At 47.4% G+C, this 24,531-nt stretch overlaps 1 protein-coding gene across 1 annotated transcript in view; it reads left to right on the forward strand.

The window, feature by feature from the left end:
- RyR (Ryanodine receptor) overlaps nt 1-24,531 on the forward strand; it is a 1,185,515-nt gene that overhangs the window by 1,008,113 nt on the left and 152,871 nt on the right. The window contains 2 exon segments of the mRNA XM_077638630.1: nt 8,558-8,616; nt 9,525-9,669. Coding sequence (XP_077494756.1) covers nt 8,558-8,616; nt 9,525-9,669 — 204 coding nt within the window.

Consider the following 24,531-nt stretch of genomic DNA (forward strand, 5'->3'; position numbering starts at 1 on the left):
CAGGCAGGAACATTAGAGTGTATCAGAAATGTGCCATTTTTGAAAAATCTAAATTTCAGCATTTCCTATCATCCCAAGCCCCACGTCTCCCCTTAAATTATCCGTAAACCAATACAAGGTACTTACTAAGGTAATCGCTAATAGAGTCAGGGCAACCTTGAACTTTATTCAACCAAATAATCAGGCAGGCTTTCGTAAAGGGTATTCCACAATAGATAATGCTTAGATATCAATCAGGTGATAGAGAAATGTGCAGAATATAACCCTCTATATATAGCCTTCATTGATTACGAGAAAGCATTTGAGTGGAAATCTCGGCAGTCATACAATAATTGTGGAATCAGTGTAGAAGGGCCTGATTTGAAAATACTGGAATATATATATATATATAGTCACGGTGTTGGCCACAAGAGAGGGACCCGGCAAGAGAGGGCTCGGCTGATTGCCCTTCGGTGGGAGAAACGGCGAACTTCAACTTCCTTCAATTCGCGCGCCAGCAGCGTCAACGTCTTTTTTGCTTTAGCGCCACCTGGCATTCCTCCGCTCTTAAAAAGCGCGCGCAGATGAGCGCGCAAACACAAACACACACAAGCACACTGTACCACACAAGAAAGGCTCGAAGTATCTGGGGGGTCACCGTGCAAAATACGGCTTCATGCGTAGAACATGGACAATCTCTGGACAGGGTAGTCGACGGCTTCTCTGCTGGGAAAGTGCCGCGTCCGGCAGACTTTATAAGGACCGAAATAACGGCAACGAAGTTTTTCGCACAAGCTTCGCCGTCGAACAGGTATCCATACCCAAACCTGGTCGCCGGGATTGTAGAAGACTTGTCTGTGCCGGAGGTTGTATCGGTGTGAGTCTTTATCTTGTTACTATGTGATGTGAACACGTGCTAGCTGACGAGCCTGCTCGGCTTCGTGGGCAAACTCCTCAGCGTCAGCAGAAAGCTGGTCATCAGTTGCGCAAGGTAGCATTGCGTCGAGCATCGTCTGAACCTCTCTGCCGTAGAGGAGGCTGAACGGTGTGAAACGGGTCGTCTCATGAACTGCTGTGTTATAGGCGAATGTCACGTACGGTATGATCATGTCCCATGTCCTGTGTTGCACATCGACGTACATTGCCAGCATTTTCGCCATGGTCTTATTAAGCCGCTCTGTCAGCCCATTTGCCTGCGGGTGGTAAGCAGTAGTTTTACGGTGGGTCGTACCGTTTAGCTGAAAAATTTCGGCCATCAGCTGGGAATTAAAGGAGGTCCCTCGGTCGGTAATGACGCAAGTCGGGGCGCCGTGCCGAAGGACGATCTGATTCATGAAAAATCCGTAACCTCGGACGCTGTGCCACGAGGTAACGCTCGGGCCTCGGCGTATCGAGTGAGGTAGTCTGTGGCAATGATGATGAACCGGTTGCCACCCGAGGACAAAGGGAAAGGGACTAGAAGGTCCATGCCGACCCGATCGAAAGGGGCACGTGGCGGTGCAATAGGTTGCAGGAACCTCGGAGGCTAGGCGGCAGGGGCCTCACGGCGCTGAGATTGCCGATAGCTCCGCACATAGCGTTTAATAACAGTGGCAAGTTTGGGCCAGTAGAACAGCTGGCGTATTCCGGAAAGCGTGCGAGAGTATCCCAAATGGCCAGAGGTTGGTTCGTCGTGGCACGCAGAAAGTATTTCCTCTTGAAATGTTGTCGGCACGACGAGGAGGTACGCTCGCGAACTGGAATCAAGGTTCTTCTTAAAGGGAAGCTCAAACGGTTTTCAAATCGCATGAAACGCTGTGGTTGGGAAGAAAGGACCTTGAAAATCATGTGTGTAATTTTTTTCCCGATTCTATCCGCAAACAGAGCTGCAATCGCTTAGCACGCCCTCGTCGCTTCCGGAAGCGCCGGGTGGGGGGACGGCAGAGACGGATAACTTGCGGAAGTGACGCCATTCACGGAGAGTCGGCCGGCCGTCCGGCTGCGCTTGCTCCGCTGCGGCGCGCGCTTTGGCGAACGACACATCAACGCAACCTTCTGCCAGTGCCGTTTGCTTTCTCTCGTTCCAGCGTTCCGTGTAAGAAGCCTGCATATAAACCAGTTTTGGTATGGTACTCCTTTCGAACAGCGCTCAGCACACAGCTTGGTAGAATCCGTCGGTTGTTCTCCCCCAGCCTCTTCCACATTAACCAAACAATCTGGTGGTACGCAGCATGCCGAAACTGCCTGCATAAAATATGTGCTGCAATATTTGTCTTTCCGTTATATTACTTTCTTACCTGTTTGTAAACTCTTTGCCTTTTCCAGCTGGTTCACATCCACGCTGAGCTAAGGCCACTTCCAGCAATGTCTTTAAGGCACACAGCCTTGAACTTTTTTGAGGTCGTTACGCACTGTGTGCCTTTTTGCTTTTTCCTGATTGCTTGCACCTCACGGCAGTATAAACAATTCTCTTAATCTTTCATCAGCGCGCAGCACATGCAGCTGCACCTAACTGAACAAAAAACCGATTATATAAGCTTAGTATACCTGAGCAAAGCAAAGATTTTCATTCATGAGCGCTTGGTCATGGCTGACGATCGATAATGGCGTCAGAATTCATACAACTTTGTCCTTGAGTCAGAACGGCAAAGTGGTCGAGCAGCGGTATGCATATATCTGCGACAAGTAATTCTGCTGGTTATCTCGATACACAGCAGCAGCAACTATATCTCGCAGCATACTAGTTTTGATGAGCAGCACTGCGAGCTCCAAAATTTCCGGCTTGCTTAGCTTCTTATCAGGTGGTGGCACCAGTTTTCTGCTTAGTCTGTAGTTCTCAACAATTTCGGAATAGGTTTGCGCGCGCTCGTCCAAATTCCGACAGTCCGGCGGTTCCACAGTTACCCGGAAACAAAGATTATGGGAATGCGCTGTCGACACCGGAGTCGACGAAGATATTGACAGCAGAGAAAGCTGGGAAGCCCTGCTGCGCAGCGAAGAACCCGCTCGGCAGAAACAAGCCAATCCGCCTGGCGGCTGACGCCGCGAAGAGACAAAATCTATTTGTTAGCCTTTAGTCACGGAGGCTCCGGCTCCGCCCTCCAGGCCTGCGTGCCGAGGGCGGTGAGTAGTAAGGGGTCTCCATTTCCGGTGGAAATGAAAGCTGTCATCCACCCATCCATCCAGTCGAGATTTCCAACACGTGAAAATGCCGCGAATTGACTTTCGCTGCCGGCGCACTCCGCGGCGTCGATCGTTGGTTCCGCCGTTTTCTGAAGCTGCTGATGGCTCGAACATGCATGGTGAAAGTCCAAACAGTTCAACACTGCTTGAACTATCCATAATTTCTAAAACGTAGTCCTTAAAAGCCCGCTGAAGCAACGCGCTACGCAGCAAAGCCGTCGGTGCCGGCCGGAGATCCCCGTGGATGACGTCACGACGGTCCCGATCAATCGCGGGCAAGAGCGGCGTTCGCTCGGCGCCCTGAGGCGATGGGGCGCGTTTACTTCTAAAAACAGCTTTTTGCGTTTATTTCCGCTTCTTGAATGAGATAGTCTGTTTCTGCGACTAAAAGCTACTAAATGACGTAGAGAACTCATTTTTTTCGAAAAGTGTTCAGCTTCCCTTTAAAGAGCACGCCTCGTAGCAGGGAAAACGACGAGAGGTGTAGAGAAAATCTTTTAGGTACGTGGCCGACGGACCTTCCAGATAATCAATGAGGGGTCGTAACACTGGATCGGCGCGCTGCTGAGTTTACAAATCAGAAGAATCGATTACCCCAAAGGAAACTGACGTCATCGTCCGGGTCGGGTGTAGCGAGTTCGACAAACGCACGAGAGAGGGTGTCGGCGTCTTCATGCTTATGTCCGGACTTATAGACAATGGTGATGTCAAACTCCTGCAGGCGAAGGCTCCATCGCGCCAGGCGTCCAGACGGGTCACGCAGGTTGGCCAACCAACACAAGGAGTGATAATCAGTGACCACTTTGAAAGGGCGGCCATAAAGATAGGGGCGAAATTTCGCAGCGGCCCAAGTAATGGCGAGCCATTCTTTTTCTGTCGTGGAATAGTTAACCTCTGCACGCGACAGAGCGCGGCTTGCATAAGCGGTGACCCGTTCAACGCCATCCTGGCGATGCACGAGAACCACGCTGAGGCCGATGTTGCTGGCGTCGGTGTGTATTTCAGTGTCACCCCGCTCATCAAAATGGCCAAGAACGGGCGGCGTTTGAAGACGCAGGCGGAGCTCGGCGAAAAGCACGTCTTGCTCGCGTGACCAAACAACAGGTGTGGCGTCGCGGGTGAGGCGAGTCAGCGGTTCTGCGAGGTCAGCGAAATGTTCGATAAAACACCAGTAGTACCTGCAGAGCCCTAGAAAACGCCGAACAGCTTTCTTGTCACTTGTGAGTGGAGATTCCGCAACCGCTGCAAGCTTGTTGGGGGTTGGGCTTCACGTCGACGGCGCTGACTACGTGGCCCAGAAATTTCAGCTCTTGGTAACTGAAATGGCATTTCTGGGGCTTCAGTGTGAGGTTAGCTGAACGAAGGGCTTCGAGGATCGTCCGCAGGCGTTCAAGATGTTGACTAAACGAGTCTGCGAAAACCACTACGTCGTTGAAATAGACTAGGCAACACTGCCATCTAAGACCGGCAAGGACAGTGTCCATCATCCGCTGAAAGGTGGCAGGCGCAGAACAAAGACCGAAAGATAGAACCTTAAATTCATAAAGACCATCTGGAGTGACAAAGGCCGTTTTCTCACGATCCCGTTCATCGACCTCAATTTGCCAGTAGCCACTTTTTAGGTCGATGGACGAAAAATACCGAGCGCGCCGAAGGCGGTTGAGAGAGTCGTTAATACGTGGCAGTGGGTAAACGTCCTTCTTCGTGACTGCGTTCAGCTTCCGGTAGTCGACGCAAAAACGCTGAGTGCCGTCTTTCTTGGACGACCGGCGAGGACCCTGGGCTGTAGGAAGGCTGGATAACGTCATCTTCGAGCATCTCCTTAACTTGGGACTTAATGACTTCGCGCTCTGTAGACGATACGCGATAGGGGTGTTGACGGATTGGGTGTACGTCCTCGTACGTCACGATGTGGTGCTTCGCTATGGTAGTTTGACGCACTTTCGACGAGGAGGCGAAACACCCTCTGAATTCGAGCAATAGCGCACACCGCTGTTCCCGTTGGCTGGTTTACAGCTCGGAGTTGACATCGAGGCTCTCGAGGGAGAAAGGAGGCTGCACTGGTTCTGAGGAGAAGCACTCGGAAACATCGGAGAGGCGTTCGACAAAGGCTACGGAAGTGCCGAAAAAAAGATGCCGATGCTCGTGCGTAAAATTGGTAGGAAGTACCTGTGACTGGCCACAATTAAGATGGATCACACTGCGGGCCATGCACACGCCTTGCGTAAGCAGTAACGAAAGGTTGGTTTCGGCGATGGCGTCACCGCCCTGAAATGATTCGCACTCAACCGTAATTAAGGCGCTGGTTCGAGGCGGCAGGATGACTGTCCGTAGAAATTCGAAGCGTCTGGCTTGGTTGCGGTGCATTGCTGAGGACGACAGCATTCTGAGTTGAAAACGTGACCTTGTTATCGCGAAGGTCAATAATCGCCCATTATTCACGCAGAAAATCGACACCTAAGATGAGGTCGCGCGAACGGTTATTAAAACAAAACAGCAGACGACAAATGTGGACCCCTGGATTTCAACTCGGCCGGTGCACATGCCGAGAGGTGAAATCAGATGACCGCCCGCGGTGCGAACGTTTGTGCCAGCTTATGGCGTGAGAACCTTTTTGAGAATGGTGGTGAGCTGGCTGCTTAGAATCGAATAATCAGCACCAGTATCTAATAACGCTCGAACGTGGTGACCATCCAGTATCACAGGTTTGTCTAAGGAAAGACGCTCGCGAGTTGGAGGCTCCGGAGGGGGCTCTGGGAGGGGCCCCGTACAGCTGGCGGAGTTCGTCGCGCACAATCGAACGTATGAGATCGCGTAGCGGGGAGGCGTCGGTGCCGTGGAATGGTAACTCGCCGGAAACTGAGGCGGCGGACACGGGTCGATCGTACGCGGACGCTTTGCTGAAGAACCCTTTCAATCGTGGAGGACTCAGTGAGAAATTTGGAGACAGTCTTCGGAGGGCTGCGGACAAGGCCAGCAAAAAAGTTGCTCCTTGACACCACGCATGAGATTGCGTACCTTCTTGTCATCGGGCATTGCAAGGTCCGCGCGCCTGAAGAGGCGCGTCATTTCCTCTACATACACTGCAACATTTTCATTTGGAACCTGCACGCGAGATTGCAAAGCGCGTTCTGCCCGTTCGCGACGATCCGAGCTGCCGTAAGTTTCAAGGAGACGACGCCGGAACTCACTCCAAGAGGACAATTGATCTTCACGGTTCTCAAACCAGGTCCGAGCGCCGTCGTCTAAACTGAAGTAGACGTTTCTCAGGTGGGCGGCGTTGTCCTACTGGTTGAATGCGGCAACTCGCTCGTAGTGCTGCAACCAGTCTTCCACGTCCTCAAAGATATCACCGTGGAAGGACTTCGGGATGCGGGGGTTCTGGAGCGTGAAGTAGGGTGTGGGCGCCCCAGGCATTGGAGTGGTTGGGCCAGGCATTGGGGCGGCGCCAAGTTGCTCCGAAGACATACCCGATGGTTCAGGCTCTGGTGGTAAGCCTCGAATCCGGTGGCGAGCACGGTGGACGGGCGTCTTGACGGGTATAGGACTGGAGCGGCGGCTAACCGTTAGGGTATGGGACATGAGATCGATCCCACCTCCACCAGATTTGTCACGGTGTTGGCCACAAGACAGGGACCCGGCAAGAGAGGAATATACAAACATATATATATATATATATGTGTATATATATATGTATATATATATCAGCTGCACAGCTAACATAGTCCTCCATAAAGTCAGGAAAAAAATTCCAATAAGGAAGGGCGTCAGGCAAGGAGACACGATGTCGCCAATACTATTCACCGCCTGTTTGCAGGAGGTGTTTCGGGGTCTGAATTGGGAACAGTTGGAGATAAGAGTTAACGGAGATTACCTAACTAATCTTCGATTCGCTGATGACATTGCCTTGCTGAGTCACTCAGGAGATGAACTACAAATCATAATGAATGAGTTAGACACAGCAGAACGGTGGGTCTAAAAATTAACATACATAAATCCAAAGTGCTGTTCAACAGTATAGCAATAGAACAGCAGTTCACAATTACCAGCAAGATGTGTAAGTGGTAAAGGAATACATCTACCTAAAGCAGGTAGTGACAGCCGATCCGTATCATGATAGAGAAATAAGTAAAAAATAAAAAGAATGAGGTGGAGCGCATATGGCAGGTTCTCTCAGATCATGAATAGTAGTTTACCAATATCCCTTAAGAGAAAAGTGTACAACAGCTGTATCTTACCGGTACTCACCTACGGGGCAGAAACGTGGAGGCTAACGAAAAGGGTTCAGCTGAAGTTAAGGACAACGCAGCGAGGCATGGAAAGAAAAATGATAGGTGTAATAATTAGAGACCGGAAGTGGTCTGAGTGGGTGAGGAAACAAACGCGAAATGACTCATGGGTTGTGCCTTTCTGTCGTACAGATTATGGTCGCCAGTCCATTTCTTATCACGCAGCTGTTCTTTTAAATGACCTTGCGGCCATCGATGTCTGCCCGGAAAAGATGTCCAAACGAGCAGTTTATGCACATTTTCTTGCAGCTAACGCCTGATAAATTTTGTATGCTTGTGTTTGTACTTTTTGGTGTTCTTGATGTGTTACTTGTTGCTTATTTTTATTGTATCCTGTGTTTTTGACTGCCATGAAGTGTTCTGTACTGCTGCAGATTCTTTTTCTGAATGGTGTTGAAAGGTTCTTTTATAGGCATTTTGTTTAAGCTGAAGTGTATTTAACGAAATCTGTTTCTAACTTTTTGAAGCTAAATGTGTTTTTTTTTCAAACTGCTGCCAAATTGTACATGAGGGGGCCGGGCTTCATCAAGCCGCAATCATGTGGCTTTTACCCGCCACCCGCTCTTTCTCCTTGAGAGAGAAAATAAAGATTTGATTTGATTTCATTTCATTTGGTTAATGACACCCTAGTCGAAATCAAGAGGAAGAAATTGGCTTGGGCAGGGCAAGTGCTGCGAAGGCAAGATAACCACTGGTCCTAAAGGGTAGCTGAGTGATTTCCACGAGAAGGCTAGCGTAGCAGGGGGCGGCAGAAGGTTAGGTGGGCGGATGAGATTAGGAAGTTTGCAGGCATAGGGTGGGCGCAGCTGGCAAAGGAGAGCGTTAATTGTAGAGACATGGGAGAGGCATTTTCCCTGCATTGGGTGTAGTCAGGCTGATGACGATGTGCTGATGCAAGCCGCCAGTTAGTGCACAATGCGAATCTCATTTTTAAGCTACTAGGAGAACAATCCGACATACTCGATGTGGCACCTATGGGAGTAATTATTGCGTTCTGCAACAGATTGAGGGGTCAAATTCAATACAATTCTGGGTTTCTCCTATCTCATAACCGTGGGCACCTTTGTAAGGTGAACAGCACGACACCAGTGGTGCAGTAATATGTGTGGGTTCTTTCGATTTTTCAGACAACCCTTTTGGATGGTGAGGTGAAGACAAAGGAGTCAGTACAGATGAATGCAGATGGGTGAGTATGGTTTCTGACATCTAGTCATGCTTGGCACAGCGGTAATAACTACCCACACACAGCAGCACCTGGGGGAATTCACTGTTAGAGGCAGTGCGAGCTCGAGCAGTGAATGATTATTTTGGTCGGAAGGACAGAACCACGAACATTCTAAATAATTCTGCAAATCTTCTTCTGCCATATTTTAGTCTTTCTTAAGGATATGGGCGGTTTGAATTTAGTTTAGTTCACACATATTTAACATCTCATGTACTTCGTGGGCTTTTATTTTTCAAGTGGTTCTGAATAATAATGCACATCTAAATCTTGGTTCACATGGGCGAAGATGCGCCTAGTTTCTTCCTGGTGAACAGGTATAGCTGGTACAAGTGCCAAGATTCGGCACTAGCCTTCGGATTGAGCGCTGCACTCGAAGCAAACTGATTGGTTTTTGTTGTCTTGGCCTTATGCTAAAAAGCGTAATAGCAAACCTACCAAGGTTTGGTTGTGCTGGAGCTGCCCTTCTTTGTTTTTGCAGAATGTTTACACCTGAACAAGATATGTGCTGCTTCCTTAGATTCAAAAACCTGCCACCTTAGTGTCGAGCATCCGAGTCGGCAGTCGCAAAACTCAGCGTTTCCTGTCTGAGGTTTAAAACCTGTGTCTTCAAAGGCCGAGTTGTCGCTCATTAAGTGACAACAACTAATTGTCTGGCACACCAGCTATGCTGTGGCAGTGCAGTCCCTTGACAGTTAACTGAAAAGGCACGTCATTGCTTGATGGTAAAGTGAGGAGCTAAACTTCAGGGGCACCAGGTGTACTTGGATGACCACTGATTTCTATTCCACACATCAGTGTCATTGCACAAGTCCTGGTAAATTACCTCATTTGTAAGAATCGATATGTGCTACACGTTTTTCGCCATGCAGGGACCTGAAACACTCTGCGGCGCTCACGCCAGAGATGGTGGCCATGATGATGGCGCCCCAGATGGCTGCGGCCGAGCCGCCCAAGCCAGCGGAGACGCCACCGGTCGCTGCAATCGACCTCAGCGAGTACGGCCAGAAGATTGTGGTGAGTGGTGCGACCCCAGTACACTCGCATGACTGCTTAAGTTACCGTATTTACTCGCGTATAACCGGCACCAAAATTTGAAAACGTGTTTAAAAAGTAGGGGTGCGCGTTTCTGCGGATTTTTTTCTTTTTTTTTAGGGGTGGGGGGGGGGGGGGAATGGGGCGTGGGGTATCGGCTTCACGGCAATGCGCGGTGGCCTTCCTCGTGTAGTAAGCCATCCCCATCGTCATCGACGCTTGCCAACCCGACGAGGGGCCAACGAAAGCCATAGCCAAATTCACGTCCATAGTCTATTCTTCCCCACGCCATTGGCCACGTTTTCTTCAGCCAGCGTTGTTGAGCCTAGTGTCAAGCGCTGTTTCATGTACTACACCCCAGTTTGCTCTGACTGCCTGGTTTGCTTTGGAGTCATGAGTGCGACTCGGCGGCAGCGTTTAACAGCGAATGAGAACGGTAAAGACTATAGCCACTGCCGAAGAAACAGGCGACAGAGCTGCTGCTCGTTCGTACTGGATGCTCGATGCTCGTACTGGATTCCTTCGGAGGCCACTGCACTGATGCGGTGAAGGCTCGCCTCGCCGAGACCGGCACCGACCTCCTTAAAATACCTGGCGGCATGACGCCCATGCTACAGGAAAGCCGTTCAAGGCACACGTGATGCGGCTGTATGCGCAGTGGATGGCCGATGCTGCTAGTTAGCCGCTGCCTGGAAATTAATGCTGCTGCGGCTACGGGGATTCCGGGGCTCACACAAAGCAGCGAGGTAGCTTTTAAATTGCTTATAAAGAGCTAAATGAGCGAGGCGGGCTCTCGATGCTAATTTGTGGGTGCCCCACTATAGGCGTCGGAAAATATGAAGGCCTTGAAGCGCGCCGAAAGTTCTTCGAACGAGTCTCTAGATAGTCTGAAGAGCCTCATGAATTCGAAATTGAAGTAGGAATTGCAACCACGCTTTTACAGTGCTTCGGAATTCGGCCAAAATCGGTCGAAACACGTGAGTTGCGGCAATTAAGGACAGCTCGGAGTTGGTTTCCTGGTATTCACTGTCGTAATTAAGACTAGAACTATTCCATAACAAATAACTATTTAATGTCCCCATCGTCGACCATGGCCAACTCCATGGACGACGCAAGTCTCGTTACGCACGGAAGCGACCGCACACAAAAACACACGCGAGAACTGCACCAATGAACACCGCCACGGAGAGCAGACGACAAGAGCTGCCTGCACGCGCTCGATTGAAAATTGTCGCACATAATGTGCGGCGCTGCTGACGCGCTGCACCTGCACCACAGAACAAGTTCTGCTCTGCGCTGCCACCAGTGACACTTTTTCAGGACTGGTGCCGTGAACCAGCTCTGAATCGAATAACGCTATTGGCTATATATTGTCACGTGACGACTCCCGACATCTTGCCTCGTCTGCGTACTTCAGGTTGTTGGCTAGAAGAAAACTTCGCGCAACGCGTAAAAGTGCTAATAATAATACTGTTTATTTGCAATTAGGTCGGAAAGAGAAAAGTACGTGAGGCAACATGCATGGCTGGACCGAGAGGTGAAAAGCCCGAAGCGCTCCGCTGACGGGGTTGACTTCTGCACCAACGCTGAAACCATGCCGTAAAAATGGGAAAAGATGTTCATGGCTGCCGGGACAGTAACAAAATCTTGTTCTACCGGCAATTACCATGTCATCATGCACAGCGTGAAAATTTTGGGAACGCAATTTTTTGCCGTCAGACGGCCGGCTGCCGGGAGAATAACAAAATCTTATTCTACCGGCAGTTAACACGTGACAATGTAGAACCAATGAGAGGCGAGTGTCGTGAGAATTGAAGGAGCGGATTTCTTACGGCTGCCGGGAGAATAGACGTGCCCTTTCTTTTCCGTGGAGTTCGAAGCTCGGCGTGCGGATTATACGAGCAAATACGGCGAGAGCACAGAAATTACCATTGGACGGAGCCGCAGGGCTAACCTTTGCCATATTCTGGCTTTGTGTGTCCTTGCACCTTGTCCTTCATTCTGAAAGATTGTATGCAGGCACAAAGCACACATAGAAACTACCGTATATATTCGTGTAAGGGCTACACTCTTTCCACGATTTTGACGGGGTGCGGCTTTTACACGAATCAGGCATTTATCTCTCCGCAGAAACATCGCACTGTGACTGCGACTGTACTAATATCGTAAACACTGCTAAATGACCATACATGCTTTATTCATGAAAATTTCTCGTCGCTTTCTCTCTTGCAGCTACTTGAAGAGCTCGTCTCATGGGCACCTTTCCAGAGGTAGTCATCTTCGGTGCCTTTCATTTGGTTTGATATTCCAGTCACCTTGAAGCTTTTCACAATGAAGTCGCACGACACCGAACACGATCAGCTTAACATACACAAACTTGTCGCAGTGAAGCTCTTCTCAACCGTCTAGTATGAGTCATCTCGTCAATGTATGGTGCCATCCACTCAGAGCAACAACCCTGAAATTATGCTTTAAATGGCCAGTTGGCAGAAATATCCAGCTGATGCAGGATGCTTATTATTCCTCCAGGACTGACAGCTAAATTTGTTTTTGAGTTTCGGCGAGCAGGGCCTTGGCACGCTGTGTGAGAAGGCCTCGAAAACTGTCGAAGATGAGCAAAGCCCTCCATTGCAACAGGCCACCCATTCGGTTCACTCGCGCCGTTTTTACCCAGTCCAAAACGAGCTTATCGCACATTAAACATTTTTCGGGGACACAAACGATAATTTCATCTGGAAACTTTTCTTTTGGCAGCATCTTCTTCTTGAAAACCACATATGGTGGCAGCTTTCTGCCATCGACAGTGATGCACACAATCACGGTGCACTGTCGCCGTTCTGCACCGATTGTATGTACAGAGATGCTTTTTGCACCTTTAACATTGACTGCGCTATCTTCTGGTGTATCAAACCTGACAGGCGTGTGATCCACATTCTCTGTCTGAGAGAGGTCATAGCCGTGCTCCATTCGATGGTAACGGAACGGTGGAACTTGAACAGTTCGTCCTCGTATTCATTGGGCAGCGATTTGCACATTGTCATTCTGCGCTGAATGGAGAGCGAATTCCGGTTCATAAAACGCTGAAGCCCTCTCCTACTTCATTTAATCTGCAAGCGGAATGCCCATGTGACGACCGATCGCAGCGGCTTTCAGGCGGATTATCTCCGTCGACACTGCATAGCCGTATTTTTCTTGTCTTCATGACGTACTCCACAAGTTTCATGAAGTCGAGAGTTGGACGAAAACTCGTCTGGGCGGGGACAATCATAATAAAACTTAAAAGGAGGACGCCGAACAAAAGTAAAAAAAAAATTACGTTTCGGATCCCCTACGGGAGCCTTGTTCACAATGAGAAGGATTAGAAAGTGCATCAGGATTAAATACGTTTGAAAAGAGGGCGCAGGGAGCGTGCGTATACAGGAGTTAGATTTCCAGTGTTGCGATTGAGGGTGCGATTAGTCGTTTGAATGAATAATGATTCGAGGTGAAGGCGACGGTACAGATTCTTTTCAGTTACCAGCACGTGTGCCCTACCCCAGTCAATATCGTGGCCAGTTGATACGGAGTGTTCGGCGATAGCATTAGACTTCACTTTTTTGTTTTTAACGTCATTACAATGTTCTTTTAGGCGTCTATTAAAATCACCAGTCTCGCCGATGTAGACGCTGTCACAATCAGAGCAGGGGACGCTGTAAACAACGCCAGGGTACTTTTCTTTGGGGAGAACGTCTTTGACGTTAACCAGCGCATGCCGAAGTTTCCTTGTGGGGACATGGACAACGTGAACTTGGAATGTGCGCAGAATAACCGCCAAGGCTTCGCTTATTCCAGGTGTGTAGGGAACAGCGGCACGTTTCAGAGGGGACAACACGGGAGTTTCACGTGTCGGGCAAGATAACAGCTTTTCAGCGGATGCCACAAAAGCAGCTGGGTACTCGTTTCGCGCGAGTTCTTGCCGTACAGTACCAAAGTCGACTGCCCGATCTTCAGGAAAACTGCATATGCGTTCTGCGCGTTTGAACAAGGTTGTGGCAACAGATTTCTTTTGATTAGCCGGGTGCACAGATTTGAAGTTAAGGTATCTTCCGGTGTGGGTGGGTTTCCTGTAGACGCTGAATGATAGCTTTCCACTGTTTCGTTTTACCAATACGTCCAGGAAGGGCAACGCGCCATTAATTTCTTCTTCGACGGTGAAATCAATCGCTTCTTCAATGTAATTTAAATGGGACGAAAAGGCCAGCAAATCATCTTTCCGAATGAGGCAGAAGCAGTCATCTACATATCTAAGAAAGATTGTTGGCGGTGATGGGGATGTTTCAAGGGCACGGCGCTCAACAAATTCCATAGTCAGATTCGCGACAGTCACTGAGATAGAGGCGCCCATTGGTGTGCCCTGAAGTTGTCGGTAAAAACAGCCTTGGAAGACGAAATAAGTGTTGTCCAGGTAGAACTGTAAGAGCCTGCGGAGATCTGGAATGTCGATGGGGGTCCTTTGTGGTAAACAATTGTCAGCTTCAAGGGCAGCAGAACACGCTTGTACGGCGAGGTCAACGGGAACGCATGTGAAAAGCGACTTGACGTCAAACGAAACCATGTACTCGTCATCGTCCGGTGATACGTCGCTTACCTTCTTGATGAAGTCAGTCGAGTTGCGTACGTGTATTGAGACGAGACCGACAAGTGGTCTGAGGATCCGGTGAAGGTAGCTGGATAAACTGTGAAGAGGAGAACGACTGTAGTCTACGATGGGCCGCATCGGCATACCAGGTTTGTGCACCTTTGGAAGCCCGTAAAGAGCGGGGGCGGAACCATTCGTGCACAACAGTTTGAAGTAAAGTGCTTTGTGGGAAGAAGGAACGAATTTGAACACGTCAGAAAGATCCTCAGGCCCCTTGTCGGTCTCGTCTCAACACACGTACGCAACTCGACTGACTTCATCAAGAAGGTAAGCGACGTATCACCGGACGATGAAGAGTACATGGTTTCGTTTGACGTCAAGTCGCTTTTCACATGCGTTCCCGTTGACCTCGCCGTACAAGTGTGTTCTGCTGCCCTTGAAGCTGACAATTGTTACCACAAAGGACCCCCATTGACATTCCAGATCTCCACAGGCTCTTACAGTTCTGCCTGGACAACACTTATTTCGTCTTCCAAGGCTCTTTTTACCGACAACTTCAGGGCACACCAATGGGCGCCTCTATCCCAGTGACTGTCGCGAATCTGACTATGGAATTTGTTGAGCGCCGTGCCCTTGAAACATCCCCATCACCGCCAAGAATCTTTCTTAGATATGTAGATGACTGCTTCTGCCTCATTCGGAAAGATGATTTGCTGGCCTTTTCGTCCCATTTAAATTCCATTGCTAACATCCGATATAGATGATATCGAACTTTTGCACGACAATCAATCATTTCACTCCTACCGGCGAGACAGAGTTGGTCGTCGGGGAGGCGGCATTCTCGCTCTGGTGAAAACAAGCCTTTCTTCTACCCCAGTTGATATCAATTGCCATAGCGAAATACTCTGCATCAAATTTAATTTTCCCTCTTGCACCAACATTCTAATTGCATGCTACCGAGCCCCCGACACGGATCCTTTCTTCATAAGCGACCTTCACTCTGTTCTTGAAGATTTGCAGTCTAGATTCTCTCATGCCAACTTCATACTCTGTGGCGACTTCAATTTTCCAGACATCGATTGGGTTAACTTGACTGCGTCATCTCGTCCATCAAAATATTTCTTGGATCTGGTCCTTACGTTTAACCTTACCCAAACAGTGTGTGCACCAACTCGAGGCTCAAACATACTAGACCTCGTCCTTGTATCCAATCCAGAATTAGTTCAATCGCTTTCGTGTACTAGTGGTCTAAGTGATCACTGTATCATAACTTTCAACCTGTCCATTGAAATTCCTATACGCCAACCGTCTGTTAAATACATCCGTGATTATTCTAAGGCCGATTTCCCAAGCATTAACTCCCACCTTGAAGAATTTCTTCAGACGTTTCAAATTTCCATACATAGCAGATCCGTGAATAACAACTGATGTCTATTTAAAGAGAAAATGTTATCGCTTATAGAAGCTTACGTCCCGCTCATCTGCATTCGTGGGGATGCCAATAAACCATGGTACTCAAATGCGCTGAGGAAGTTGTCGCGAAAGAAAAAACGCCTATTCCGTAATGCAAAGAAATCAGGATGCGCTAGGAAGTGGGACAAATACCTTGCAAGTCTGCACGAATACACGCAGTTATTCCGATCTTCAAAACGAAAATTCTACTGTCACGATCTCATTGAGATAATGCGGGTAAACCCCAAGAAGTTTTGAAACTTGCTCACGCCCAATAAAAACAGTTCGCACAATATTTCCCTGAAGGCACGAGACGGCTCCGATGTCCCAATTTCCGAGCGCTCCGACGTCATGAATTCCTATTTCACGTCCGTATTTACCCAGGAGCCAACAGCAAGCATTGTTTCCGTGCCAAGTCTAAACTATGCACCTATGCCACCTGTTACCATCACAGCAGAGGGAATTTTAAAACTCATAGATAATCTAAAGATATCCACTTCCCCTGGACCAGACAACCTCCCTGCAAAGATTTTTAAAGCAACTAAATATTTCACGAGCCAAATCTTACAACTCATTTTTGCCCAGTCTCTTAACACTAGTCAGATTCCAGACGACTTGAAATTAAGCAAAGTTGTCCCGGTTTTCAAAGCTGCAGATCGCTCCGACCCCTCAAATTATCGACCAATTTCACTGACATGTATCTCTTGTAAACTTTTCGAACATATAATATACTCGCACATCGCATCTCACCTTGACCACAACCGTTTCTTCTTTCCCAATCAGCATGGTTTCAGGGCAGGTTTTTCGTGCGAAACTCAGCTGTTCGAACTTACAACTGATCTTCACCTAAATCTAGACTCCGCCTTCCAAACCGATATAATTTATTTAGATTTCGCCAAGGCATTCGATCGCGTCCCTCACCAGCGTCTCTTTTCCAAACTCTCAGCTCTGTCACTTGACACGCTTGTCTTATCCTGGATCCACTGTTTCTTAACCAACCGCTTGCAATTCACCGTCATCGCCAGTCATGCATCTCAAACTACTAGAGTAATCTCCGGGGTTCCCCAAGGATCGGTTCTTGCTCCATTACTCTTTTTAATCTTCATCAACGATTTGCCATCTGTTATTTTATCATCTGTCCGTCTCTTTGCGGATGACTGCGTCATTTATCGCCGCATCAACAATAGCAGTGATCAGGAATTATTACAGGATGACCTAAGCCGAATTCAGAAGTGGTGTTCCGACTGGCTAATGCAGCTCAACGTTTCTAAATGTAAGTTCATGCACATCTCACGTAAACGTTCGATTCTTCATTTTTCGTACTCCCTGAACTCCATAGCGCTGTCTCAAACTAATTCATACCGGTACCTCGGCATCGAGATAACAACCAACCTAACCTGGGCTAATCACATCACGAAACTATGTGCTAGTGCCTCCAGATCACTCGGATTCATCAGGCGATCACTTTCCATGTCCACAGCAGCCACCAGACAACTAGCATATGAAACGTACATTCGAACTAAACTAGAATACGCCTCAACAATATGGAATCCTCACCAAGCCTACTTGATAGATTCACTCGAAGCCATCCAGAATCGGGCAGCACGCTTCATCACCTCACAGTATAAATCTCAGCTCAGCATCACAGCGTTGAAATCATCCCTCGGCATCAAGTCATTAGCCTTTCGCAGGAAAACTTCAATTCTTTGTTTTTTTCACAAACTGTACTTTAACTTTCCAGCACTTCGAGAAAACCTTCTACGAGCTCCGGTACGATCATCTCGTCGTTTATTTAACTCCTTAAGCATACAGCGTTTGCACGGCTCCACCAATTATTTCAATAAATCTTTCCTTCCCAGTGCTATAGAAAGCTGGAACAACCTCCCCGAACACATTATCATTGAGACTAATCCTTCCAGATTCAGACAGCTCCTAATCGACCATCTCAACGACAAATAATTTTTTCCTGCACCCTATGCCAGCTTCCAAGCCCTGCTAACTGACCATCCTGTGCTACTTCCAAAGTTGCAATTTGTTTTTGTTTATATTTCTGCTACACTCTGTCATGACGTGATTATTTGAATTTGTTACTTCTGTCTTTTTTCGTCTTGTTCTACTTTTTTTTTCTATTCTATATTTTCTATATTTTTCTGTATTTTTATATTCCTTCTATATTTATATTCATTCTATTTATATTCATGTATGACGGCTGAACACCCCTGTACCACCCCCCCCCCCCCTTATGTAACGTCCCTGATGGGACCCTTAAGGGTTAATAAATGATGATGATGATGATGATGATGATGATGAAGCGATTGATTTCACCGTCGAAGAAGAAATTAATGGCGCGTTGCCCTTCCTGGAGGTATTGGTAAAACGAAACAGTGGAAAGCTATCATTCAGCGTCTACAGGAAACCCACCCACACCGGAAAATACCTTAACTTCAAATCTGTGCACCCGGCTAATCAAAAGAAATCTTTTGCCACAACCTTGTTCAAACGCGCAGAACGCATATGCAGTTTTCCTGAAGATCGGGCAGTCGACTTTGGTACTGTACGGCAAGAACTCGCGCGAAACGAGTACCCAGCTGCTTTTGTGGCATCCGCTGAAAAGCAGTTATCTTGCCCGACACGTGAAACTCCCGTGTTGTCCCCTCTGAAACGTGCGGCTGTTCCCTACACACCTGGAATAAGCGAAGCCTTGGCGCGTATTCTGCGCACATTCCAAGTTCACGTTGCCCATGTCCCCACAAGGAAACTTCGGCATGCGCTGGTTAACGTCAAAGACGTTCTCCCCAAAGAAAAGTACCCTGGCGTTGTTTACAGCGTCCCCTGCTCTGATTGTGACAGCGTCTACATCGGCGGGACTGGTGATTTTAATAGACGCCTAGAAGAACATTGTAATGACGTTAAAAACAAAAAAGTGAACTCTAATGCTATCGCCGAACACTCCGTATCAACTGGCCACGATATTGACTGGGGTAGGGCACACGTGCTGGCAACTGAAAAGAATCTGTACCGTCGCCTTCACCTCGAATAATTATTCATTCAAACGACTAATCGCACCCTCAATCGCAACACTGGAAATCTAACTCCTGTATACGCACGCTCCCTGCGCCCTCTTTTCAAACGTATTTAATCCTGATGCACTTTCTAATCCTTCTCATTGTGAACAAGGCTCCCGTACGGGAGCCGAAATGTCATTTCGTTGGTTTTTTTTGTTTTTTACTCTTGGTCGGCGTCCTCCTTTTAAGTTTTTTATCCACAAGTTTCTTTTCAAGCTCCGGAAACTTGCACTGCTGCCGGCGGAATGATTTCCGGTTGCGGTTCGTACCAGCGAGCTGTTCTTTCTGGTTGCAACACTGACGCACACACTTCTCGTTGACGTCGAACTTCCATCCAGCCCCATGCTTGCTGTGTTCTTCTGCGTAAGCGATGACTTTCAGCTTGATGGCCGCGGTGTACGAAATCAAATCTCTGCCCATCGTCACGAAGCGGTAAACATAGGCCGTGATCCACTGAACACTGGTGCACACAGCTACCACAACCACAGCACCACAGAAAGAAAAAATGGCTTCCGGAGCGAAAAGGTTGCAAAAACAAGACCCACGTGATCACAAAGCACTGAACATAATGGGGGGCTTGTTGTATTCTGCGCCATGCCTTCCCTACAACGCCGGAGCAGCCGGAGAACCGCGAAGTCAAGAACCCGCCAAATACTTCGATTAACTCTATTCCCATTTTGTCATGCATGTGTCAGCTGACATGACAAGGCGCGTGCCTAGAGCCTGCTAGGTTAAATAAACAGAACTGCTGAATACCACATTATACCCCCTCAACAAGAGTCGCTTAGTGACCAGCAAACGGAAAACACAACAAACACTCCGTGTCCTTGGCAGTCTTCAAACCACAATGGTGGTCTTCTTTGCCTTGTCGAATGCCTCAGTTCGGGGACGTCTCTTCCAACTGGTGTCCGAACAGATGTCTGCTGAGGTGGGTCGCGGTTTTCCTGCTGTGGTTCGCCAAGTGTTGTTAATGCTTCAGGCGAACAATTTTTCGCAACTGCAGGTGGTGCAACTGGTCGAGGGCAGGGTGCCAGCCGATTCCGATTCCATGTGGGGTCATCATTAAGTTTGTAGGTGCCTGGACCACATTGGTCAACAATGGTGAAGAGACTTGAGTAGCTTAAACCGTCCTTAGGCGCGTGACCTGGCAACTTGACTCTCACCGGTTGACCTGTTGTTAATGGAGGATCCTTCGCAGCTCGTCGACGGTCAGTGTACGTCTTACTCGCTTGTTGCTTTTGTGCTACTCTGCTGCGGATGGACTTCATCGCTACCTGCGGACCTTGAAAAAACTTTATCTGGCGCTCCTACAAGATCAAGCTTTGTTCTGGGATGACGTCCGTGAAGAAGGACGGAAGGTTTCACTCCCGTGGTGGCATGCGGTGTGAAACGGTAGACTCGAAGGTATTCGCTGATAGCGTCCTTCAAAGGGCGACGTTCTTCTGTGCAGACTTGAACGTACCCGATTAAACCTCTCCACCTGCCCGTAAGCTTGCAAGTGGTAGACTGCCGAATACGTATGGGTGATGCCACGTTCCTTGAAAAAACTCTCAAACTCCAAGTTGTGAACTGAGCACCATGATCACTGACAATCTCGTCTGGATATCCTTCCCTGCTGAAGATACTTCGCAGAAAGGAGATGATGACTGTTGCAGCAGCCACTTGCTCTGAGAAACAAACCTCAGGCCACTTGCTGCAGTAATCTATGGCCGTAATGGCAAAACGGCAATCTGCAGGCACATTTCAAAAAGGGCCCACAATATCGATTCCTAGCTTCTGCCATGGTTCAGATAGGATTGTAACTGGCTGCAGGGGGGGTGTCACGGGTTTTAAAGACTTCTCAGCCCATTGGCACACTCCGCAATATGCAAATAATTGCTCTACTTTTCAATTCAATTCTTTATTTTTCCAGAAATGATGGATCCTGTAAAGGCTTAAGAGCTAAAAGCTGTCTCTATAGCTTGACTAGGCCGATGACCCTTCTGCATGGCAGTAATGGTTTACAGCAACAGGTAGTGTCCATATTAATTCGCATCAATAAATGCGAAGGACAATCACCTATACAGTAGCAGAGGTGCAATTAAAGTATTAAATAATCTGCATATGATTTCAAAATGTGTCTACAATAAGTGTACCTATAGTTGTGAACACATCACGATACCAACAAAAGAAGTTAAGCATACAAAATATGAAGAAAAATAGAATACATACATGTTGATGAAAAACAGCACTTGCAAAAGAAAAGGCGAACACACACAGCCATTCATTCTTTGGATATAAAATACATTCGCAGTTCTTTTACGCCGTAACTGATCACACATTCATGCTCATTTAGAATAAATAGCAGATTATGCTGTAATGACTGAACTTTATAATTACTTCGATATTTCGGGCAGAGTCAAACATCATCATTACGTGTGGATAGTGTAACATGTCTTCTTTGAGATGCTAAATTAATTAAAAAACCTTGGAAAGCTATAGTGGAAAAGTAAAAAGAGCGCAGCAGGCCATGCTGATGCCTATATTCAGCAATTATTATGCTGTAGCTTCTAAAAGCACTTCGCGTGGGAGACAGGTAATCAAGGTTAGCAATATGTCGCATGATCCTCTTTTGAAGTACAACTATCTTTGCAACGTTTCCTTTTGTTGTTGTAGCCCATTCTAGACCACAGTAGTTAATATGTGAAGCAAACAGTAGATGATAAATTTGGATTTTTGCCTGTGTTGTAAGATGTCGGCAACGAGATGAGATTCCCGTAACTGCGGCTAATTCTCTACAAACATCTTCTATGTGTTTATCCCAACTTAAGTTTGAAGAAAAGGTAATCCTTAGAATTTTATTTTCATTCACTACATGAACTTCTTGGCCCTGGCATTTGAGAGCATGGCTTGTTTTGACTACCTTATTTACTACTTTCGTCTTCTTAGAATTTATTCTAATGCAATTCAAATTGTCCAGAGGTGTAATTTGTCAAGCATTTGATTACATTTGATAATTTCAGCACTCCCCTCATGTAATGTCTCCTGCGGACCTTTGAGGAACAAATAAATAAATAAATGAATAAATAAATAAAAAGGTGTTCCGCGGATTCCACTAAGCTAAAGCTTGTAAATTAAAATATTATGGATGAGACAGTCAAACGTTTTCCTAAAATCTATAAGCAGGCCGAGATTGAAAAGGTTGTCTTGAATATTTTGCACAATGATTTCCTTAAGGGTTAGCAGGGCGGTTTCTGTTGATCGCCGTTTCCGGAAGCCGAATTGGGCGTCATATATAATATTCTTACAATGAAAAAACTTAGACATCGGATTAAATATCACCTTTTCTAATCTTTTGGAAAAGATAGGAATGACAGAGACTGGCCTATAATTGCTTGTGTCGTTGCTGTCATCGCTCTTGAATATGACGATCACCCTACATTTCTTCATTTCAAGAGAATAGACACCTGTTTCTGGAATCAGGTGAAAATTTTTAGCAATCACAGGAGCTATGAATTCTAGGACATACTTGGCTGGTTGTACTTGAAGGTTATCTGTGTCTAAGGCCTTGCTATTAAGTCCATGAATGTTCAATAAGCCTCTAATTCGTCGGTAGGCTCAAGGAAAAGACTGTCGGAACATGTGTTTATCGGCGTTTCTGAATTCGGTGTCTGATTCACAGGTATTCCAACATTAATGAAACGAGTATTTAAATGGTCAGCAAGTTCTTTCCCTGACAGCTCACTACCTTTATGATTTATTCTTCCGACTGACGCGTTCTTTCTGCCGCGGCACATAACATCATTTATCAGTTTCCAAACTACGTGGGGCTGTTTCCTTGTAAGTTCAGAAAATAGTTTCTGATATGTTCGCTTGGCGTGTCTAAGCTTAGCGTTCAGTTTGTTTCGTGCGCTTTTGAATCTTTTGAAAGCAGGCCACCAGTATTGCTCACGTAGTCGCTGCTTTGTCCTTGTTATTCCCGGATGCGACTCGTGGGCCATGTCAAGAAGCTGCGCTACGAGGGACGAAGGTACTACAAATTTGTCTTCACGAAGCAGGAGGTCTCCAACGACTGAGAGCTCAGTCTGCACCCGGTAGAAAGGAACTGCTTTTGCGGGCAACATCGTCGCTGCAGGCCATGCTGAAGTCACCCACTTTGTAACCTGCTGCAGTAGCGGGTCCTGCATCGTTTTAACGAGAAACTCTGCATTAGTAATGTATGTTGAGAAAAAACAGATGGTCTCTTCTTTCTCCTCCTCCACACGACCTGGTAGGGGTGTTCTCGAAAGAGCGTCACCCACACAATTCTTGTTACCCTTCTGGAATTCAGTCTTAAAGTTGTACGCCAGCAGCCTGGCGTGCCACCTTGCTATCCGGAACGGTCGGCGACCTACTCCTCTTGTACTAAGGAGTGTGACCAGAGCCTGGTGGTTGGTACGTAATATAAATGGACGGCCCCACAGGTACATCTCCAACTTTCGCATGCCAAAAAGCAAGCAAGGGCTTCCAGTTCCCCAACGGAGTACTTCTGTTCTGTGGTAAACTTGCAAGAAGCAAAAGCAATCGTCCCTAGTTCATCATTCCTTGTCTGTTGCAACGCTGCTCCTATGAGGTATCCGTAGTGACTGTAATGTCACCCACAGGATCAATTAGCAGTAAACATCTTATGGCCAGGGAACTTTTCAGTTGCTCGAAACAAGCTTATCTTGCAGGGTTCCAAGTGAATGTAGCATTCTTTTGTCGCAACTCGCGAAGAGACTCGACAAAAACGGCATAGTCAAGTACAAACTTGGCGTAGTAGCTTACCATGCCCAAGAATGAGCGCAGAGTACCAATATCTGTTGGTGCTGGCGCAGCCTTGATGACGTCGATGTTGCTTTGTAAAGAGCGTATCCCCTTGTGGCTGACCCTGTGACCAAGGAAGTCGATTTCTTGTACACTGAAAGTGCATTTGTCATTCAGCATCAATCCAGCCTTTGCAGTCAAGTGCAAAACTTGTCTCAAATTCTTGAAGTGCTCCTCATGTGCGCTTCCGTACACAATAACATCATCTATGTAGCACAAAGTGTTTTTTCAGTTATTCAAAATAGTGACCATTTTCTGAAAAGCAGACGGTGCTGATTGAAGGCCGAAGCAGACGCGTTTGAATCTGTACAGTCCACTATCGGTTATGAAGGTAGTCAATTCTCAGCTTTCAGGGCTCAGCAGGAATCGGTGATATGCAGCTGCTCAGTCTTTGAAAAATACCTTGCGCAATGAAGTTTGTGCAACAGTTCTTCCGCGCGTGGCAGAGGAAATTTGTCAACGACAATAGCTTTGTTCGGTTCGCGCAGATCAACACAAACTCTTATCTTGCCGTTTTTCTTTGCAAGTACTACAGTTGGCGACACCCATTGAGATGCGTCAATCTTTTCTTCGACATCTTCTTGTTCAAGGCGCTGTAGCTCTTCGCGTACCTTGTCTCGCACCGAAAATGGCAAATGCCACAACTTAGCAGCAGCAGGCGTGATTCCTTCTCTTATCTTGATCTTATGAACAAAAGTTGTTGCCAGCCCTAACTTCCCATCGCACAAGTGCAAAAATTGGCGAAACAGTTCAAGCTCAAGGCCTTCTGGCGCTTGTGTAATATGGGTGCATTGCAGTGACTTACCGTCGATGTGCAGCCGCAGGGCTTCATTAGCGTCGATGTCGAGGATGTCAGTATTGTCCTTGACGACGTAGAAGAGTATC

Source organism: Amblyomma americanum, chromosome 9 (genome assembly GCF_052857255.1).
Source record: "Amblyomma americanum isolate KBUSLIRL-KWMA chromosome 9, ASM5285725v1, whole genome shotgun sequence".
Lineage (NCBI taxonomy): Eukaryota > Metazoa > Arthropoda > Arachnida > Ixodida > Ixodidae > Amblyomma > Amblyomma americanum.